Below are 7061 nucleotides of genomic sequence, written 5' to 3' on the forward strand. Positions count from 1 at the left end.
TCAAGTTTGAATATAAAAGTGATATTGGCCATAATAAGGTTTTTACTAAGAGTGGTCATTTTAAACCTAATAATAGAAGGTGGGTGCAGCCCCTTCCACCTGGTCTTTACAATTTGTGATTACTATGCAGATTGAGATTTCATTTTGAAAATAACAAAACAAAAATGAATCTAATTTTGTCCAATTTCCAAAGAAAAGAAACTAATGAAATACCTTGCGGTTGATCTCTCCAATAAATTTCCTTTGAGTTACTCTTCAACTTTCTAACCTTAGTAAACAACAATCCCAACAATAACACGAGGGCTATGAAGCCACCAAGAGAACCCAAAATTATGGGTATCTTGTTTGAAGACTCTTCCGCATGCAACACAAATTGCCAATTTCATAGAATAAGTGAATCAAATAATAGCCCTCATTCTTAAACATCACATATTAAAAATAAATATAGAAAAACAAATTATTTAACAGATCTAATTAGAAAGAAAAACAAGTTATTTAACATTTCTAATTTAGAATCAAACCCCTTAAGCCTTCCTAACTATAACCCATATCAATTAAAAACAAAATCCAAAAACAAGTCAGTACTTGATGAAGGCAACAATTTTGAAGATGGGGACATTGTTGGAGACACCAAATAATCAGAAGCATAGAAAGGGTAAGTCTGATAAATAATCAGGCAACTTCCAAACCAACCCAAACCTCCACTACGATACCCATTTTCACTCGTATTCAACAGAGATCTAATTCCTCTTCCCATACAACCTCTGCAATCCTCGCCATTAATATCTCTCGTACACTGAATGAGCCCATAAATCTTAGTAATCTCAGGATACTCAGAAGTGAAGCCAGATGCAAACATAGTTGGCGACTCCTCCACTTTGGCAGACAAATTGGAGAAAAGCCGCTTAACAGCAGAGCTAAAAGCAACAGGATTTGTGGCGTTGTCGCCATTTATACGGTACAACTCAGTGGTGTTATCAAGTTTTCCGATAAAATTAGAAGGAGCATAGGTCAGATAACAATTGTCATTCACAAAAATTAGTGCAGCGACAGCATTTGCACACAACTGTCGAACGGTAGAATTTATGTCCAACTAACAAGCAGAGCGTTTTTCAGCTGTAACATCTCCCCTGCATTGAAGGAGGCCGTATATCTGATTTGGGCTTTGTCCAGAAACGGTTGTATTGAAACCGCCAGATGAAGCCGCGTGGCGGACAAGATTGTTAACTACTGTGTTTCTGTTTTGCTCCATATTACTTCCTTGTGTGAAGTTGGATACAGTGCTGCAATATCTGCTGCAATATGGAATAATGAGCAGAATAGAAATGAAGAAACGGAGGAGAACATTTTCGTGGGAGGATCTGGTGAAGCTCATGATCTCTGTCTGTAAAGAGGGGAGATATGCAATGGGTGCTGCTTAATTTGGAAGAAACTGTCATGATATATTTATACATGAAATTTGGAAGAAACTTGGTCACCTTCGTATGTGGGAAAAAATACTTTTCTGTACCCACAAGTTTTTTTCCTCCTCTGTGGGAAAGATGTTCCAGGAAACATGTTGTTCATAATTGTTGAGAGGCAAAAGTCTTTCCGCGTGGTGTGCATAAAAATCTGTCCAACTACTTTCATGTGAATGTCATCAGTCTTTCAAATGTATTTAAGTATAAATGAGTGGGGTTTATATATATTCTTTCGTGTCAATCTCGTCGAGTCTTTGAAGTCAAGTTCAAGTCTTTGAATGTTTCGAAAGTTTGGTTTGAATTAGTTAAGGGTTTAAATATATTTATTTTTAATTTTTGTTTTTATTGAAGTAAAATTAAGTTCTAAAAGGATTGGAAGTTCTTTTACAATTACACTTTGCAAGGGTTTGGAATTCTATAATAGTTAAGTAGTTGTAATAGATAGGTTTTTATGAATCTGTAGATAAAAATCAATATATAAACAATAATTTAAAAAGACTACCAAAATATTACAAATAGTTCAACAAAGATCAGGAAATCAAAGGACTTCAAAAGGCTTTCTGAACCTAAACACCATGAATTGGATTTTGAGGGTCTTCTTCTACATTGAGTGGATTTTCACAAGCTCCCATAACTGCTTTTTATATTAAATAGCACCCAAAAAATGGGGGATGCCCCATAAACAAAAGTTGAAACTTAGCAATAAATCACATATAACACATTATCATCCTAACCCTTTTCTCAATATGAAAGAGCCCCACATCGAAGTATCCCAGTATCTATATCTATTACAATCAACAAACAAGATAATATATTGAAATTTAAACATATACTAAGTCCAAATAAAACTATTAAAACTAAACCAATTTTAGATAAAGACTATAGGTGAAGCCCACCAAGGCAGAGTGCAAGTAGTGAAAATCATCAAAAAGTAAAAACAACACAAAGAGCTAGCTCTCTTTCTTCTCTTTCTCAAGCCTTTCTAGCACTAATTTCTGCATTTCAGAATGATGACATTGGCATGGACAACTTAGTCACTAGCACAAACAATTTGGTAACCAATGTAGATGGAAAACTAGTTAAAGGAAAACAATGTCCCAGTTTACTCTCCATGTGATGTATTTGCTACCTCCTCCCAACCTGTAGACTCATCACTCCAAACATTGTGGCATGACCAAACACCTGTAGGCTAGAGCATAAGATATCAACTCTATGACTCAGCACAATGTAATGAATTTTATTTGGCAGATAAACCATCATGTCTAGGATGTAAGAACGTTGATTTTGGCATTAATTTCTCCCACCATAATGGAGGCCAATGTAAAAATTCTAAAATTTAAGTTACCAAAATTTTTTGATTTTAGACAAAATGTTTGACAGAGGTCAAAACATGGGCTTGCTTCATCAAGCTTGGATGCTATTACCATGCATAATTGGTAGCCCACGCAAGCAATAGATATTGAACCAAAAAAACCTAAGACATTACGAGTTTTGGATTTAATATGGGAGCTGTCTTAGACATATTGGACCCCACAAAAAAGAGCTAGTGCTCACAGAATACAAAACAACATTGGTAGAACTTTCAATACAGAGATTTTGAGAAATAAATTTGTTCATATGATAGGATTTGTTGACTGTGGTAGCATCTGCTCAAAAGATAATGCAAAGGATTTTTCCTGAGAACAATGTAGTTTGTGATGTGGAGCAACACAATGGAGAATATTGAAGTATGTTTCATATGCCAATAAATTTGTGGCAAGTGATGAATAGGCTACTTCCCAATTTTGAATTTGGCAAGAGGATCATCGAAAGCATAAGAGTGATTTTGGTGCACTCTCCCTACATGACGGAGCTTGCTGAGGAGTAACAGACACTAAATGATTCAAGTACATTAGAGGAGCTCTCTCTTATACATATTTTAAAGTTTCAACACCAATGGAATCAGATGAAATTCTAGAATCCAAATATCTCATTTAAGGAAATGAGAAAAATTGGAGTAGAAGAAATTTTTGACTTTGATTTTATTTGGAAAAGACTCATTTAAAAGGTATTAGAAAAGAGTCTAGCAACCATGAGATCGTCTTAAGATTTGATTGTTCTCTAATGATTTGGAAAAAGGAGCAGGGAATGTTGTAGTACATGACTCTACCTATGAAATCAAATGGGAAGTAGGGGATGTCATATTGCATAGCTATGCCAGTTGGACTTAATACATTGTAAAAAAAATTATGAGTCCAACAAGTGTTTTTGACTTCAGATGAGTAAAACATTTTTATGTCACACACAAGCATATTTATGTACAAATAGATAACTAGGAGAGCAACATTACATACCATAATATACCCTACAAACAGTCCAAAATGCCAGAGCTCCAAAAACATTGAAGATGCCAACTATTTTCCACATCATTATTGAGCAAGGTTTTGTATCTAATCTCATTAACTCCCAATTAGACCATTCTAAAAATTGCCTTGGGGCCATCTTCCTTCTTTCTGATACTTTCCTATAATCTTCTTCAATCACAACCAATTACCAAAAACACTAATACTTTTAATATCAAAATACGATGAAAGAACAAGAAAAATTCTAAAAGCATATCACTTATGAAGCCAGTTAGGGATTATTCTCGTGTGTTTTAGACAATGAGTGTGATTCCTCAACAAGCAAATTAGGGTCTACCCTACATTTTGAGTTTTATAAGGATGCCACTTTGGACACAACAAAAAATACAAGCACTCAAAATATGGTTGGTTTACAATTTGTGCATGTTCCTAGATTGCTTCTACAACAAAAAGATTGTATGAATCTTTTAAAGGATTTAGTACATGAATACTAGATATCTAGTGAGTTGAGATTTACCATATGGCATTGCATCCAATATGCATGCATTTTTTCTTCAATCACCAATTGTAAGCAATATACTTGTATCAGGCTTGTAGCATTTATGGAACTTGTCCAATCAACTGATGCCCATGAAGAATACCTAGTGAGTTGAGATTTACCATATGGACTTGAATCCAATATGCATGCATTTTTTCTTCAATCACCAGTTGCAGGTAGTATATTTGTATCAAGCTTCTAGCATTTATGGAACTTTTCTAGTCAACTGATACCTATGAAGAAATAAGGGCATTTTTTCTAATGATCCAAACATTATCATGGATTTGATGGGAATGAAAAGGTAAAATTCCCATTGGATCCAGTGTTATTTAAATTCTTAAGTTTGAGTACACAGTCAACCCAAAAAAAATATCTAATACACAGTAAGGTGGAAACAAGTTTGGCTATTTTAAAGCATGGAATCTTTCATTGTCCACCTCAGTGTTGATGAAACAAAACCTTAAAAATACACGATGAGTAAACATGCATAGGATAAGTTATCATAATAGTTAACTACCATTTTTGCTTCCCCAAAAGTGGCATGGAACAAATTTTGTTATTCATCAATACTGTAGCATACAAATGCATTACCATTTCTAAATAGCTCATTCTCTAGCTTGGCTAGTAATGATAACTAATGATCTTTCTAAACCTGATTGGTAAGAAAAATAAAAATTATTTAACAAGAATTGTTCTAATCATTAAATGATTAAGTAAGATGAACTTGATCCTATCAGGTAAAGTAAATCCTAAACAAAAATGGAGAACTCCTCTTGTATAGAATTTCTAAAGCTTTCTTGATTCTCTCATGTTCTCCTCCTTTGAAAACCATGTTGAGATAATAATTTTAAGGGAAAATCAAGTCATGAAAGAATCGTACCTAATTTACAGCACCAAGAGAATCCCACAGTTGCTTTGAAAGTTTTTTCAGCAATATATACAGGCACTTGAATTTACCATGTTGTAAGGAGAGAATTAGATTCATGAAAATCTAAATAAATTGTCCACATTGAAAAACCTTTGATAAAAATAGGCACATTGACAAGTTGATAATCTTACTATGAATGATATCACTCCCACACCAAAGCCTATCAATAATCTACCCACATACAATAACGCAGTATCCTGCATAACAAAAAAAGGGAACACAACTAAATGAAAGTTATGCTTGTAGTTGTTGTTTAGAAGCTACATGCTTCCAAAATAATTTCAAGCTTAGCCTTCATAAACATATATTGTCAATATATTTACAATTATTCATTTTGAAAATGGCCAATTAATTTCTATACAATTTTTTATGAATATATCTTACATTTTCAAAAGCAATGATGAGTCATCCTACAATATTTGGGATGGCTGCTACTATTAGTGCCTTTATAAAACAACTAGACCCAAGCTTTGTAAAGAAACTCTAATTTACAATATGAAACTACTTCAGTAATTGACAAGCATTGGTCAATAACGTATCAAAATAATATGTATGAAAAATAGGACATAAGATGTCAGACATGCTTATCTTTTTACATCTAATGAAATTAGCAACTTTCCCACTTACTATGGCTCCAACCATCACACCAACATTGGATAAAAAACTAGACAAAGAGTATTGCAGTTTTAAGAGAACAAGATATACACATAAATTCATATTTATCCAAATGATACTCTGTACCAAATAGAGTGTAGAGCTAATAGCATAGTTACAAGTCGCCCTAGGGAACAGGGGGATGGCAGAATGGGGGGACAATTTTTTTGGGACTGGGGGATAGAGGGGTCTTAATTTGGGGATAGTTGGGAGACATCAGGGGAATGATAATGGGGGGCTAGGAGGGGGTTGTATATAATATACATATGGTACTTAAAATACTAGTTATGAAAATATGTATTACAATATTAGATATAAAGACATAAAAGAGTAAATACTTGAACATTGCATTGAATTGGAACGTTGAACATTGAACATAAATAGTCAAATCAGAAAATAGTCAAACACCAAGATATCCCACATCCTCTCCGGAGGTGGCAGAATCTGGTGGCATTGTTGTGGATGCTGGAATGAAGTCCCCAAGTCCTCGATGCATCCAAGTCTCTGTGTGGGGCTATGCTAGAAATCAAGATACAAAACCTGAGAGATTGTGATCCTACAAGAACAAATGCTTTTCTCTTCAATAGGTGATGAATTTATCCATTATGAAACAAGGCAATATTCATAAGTATCTAGAAAAGACAATACAAATAAACATGAAGACTCCATACATACCTATAAGAACAATGGGAGCTAGTGCATTGAAAACTTATAAATGTAATAAGTAATATGAGAAAACATTAAGGCATGGGAACGAAGCATACACAAACACATATGTGTTTGTGTGACACAAACCCTCCAAGTAACATTCATCAATAACTATAAAGAGTAACCATTGAAATAAAGTTATAGTGCAAAGAACACCCTTCTAATAGACTCATTTCTCACTGTGGAAGCAATAGAAACAAGAAGATAAAAAAAGAGACCAACAAAGAATAATGCGAGTAATATTATTGGAAACATTGGTGGAAGACTTGCAAATTTTGAAGGAATGAAAGTATGTATGGGAAATCACAAGGAATGATCTCAAGTGTCATTCATTGAATATATATATGTATATGTATATATATATGTATATGTATATATGTATATGTATATATATATGTATATGTGTGTGTGTGTGTGTGTGTGTGTATATA

At 33.8% G+C, this 7061-nt stretch overlaps 1 protein-coding gene across 1 annotated transcript; it reads right to left on the minus strand.

The window, feature by feature from the left end:
- Positions 1 to 550: 550 nt before the first annotated feature.
- On the minus strand, positions 551 to 1375 carry LOC149549665 (antimicrobial ginkbilobin-2-like protein). Its single transcript, XM_089794357.1, has 2 exons — positions 1178 to 1375; positions 551 to 1093 (listed from the first exon to the last, which is right to left on the minus strand). The coding sequence occupies exons 1-2, from the start codon at positions 1373 to 1375 to the stop codon at positions 551 to 553; spliced, it is 741 nt and encodes a 246-aa protein (XP_089650483.1).
- Between the last annotated feature and the right edge of the window lie 5686 nt (positions 1376 to 7061).

The sequence above is a fragment of the Cupressus sempervirens genome, chromosome 7 (genome assembly GCF_028749045.1).
Source record: "Cupressus sempervirens isolate cs-2001-9-10 chromosome 7, ASM2874904v1, whole genome shotgun sequence".
NCBI classification, from domain to species: domain Eukaryota; kingdom Viridiplantae; phylum Streptophyta; class Pinopsida; order Cupressales; family Cupressaceae; genus Cupressus; species Cupressus sempervirens.

Coding starts and splice junctions, on each gene's coding strand:
- LOC149549665 (XM_089794357.1), bottom strand. CDS start 1,375: ATGAGCTTCACCAGATCCTCCCACGAAAATGTTCTCCTCCGTTTCTTC. Junction 1,094..1,177: donor CTGGCGGTTTCAATACAACC/GTTTCTGGACAA, acceptor TCTGCTTGTTAG/TTGGACATAAATTCTACCGT.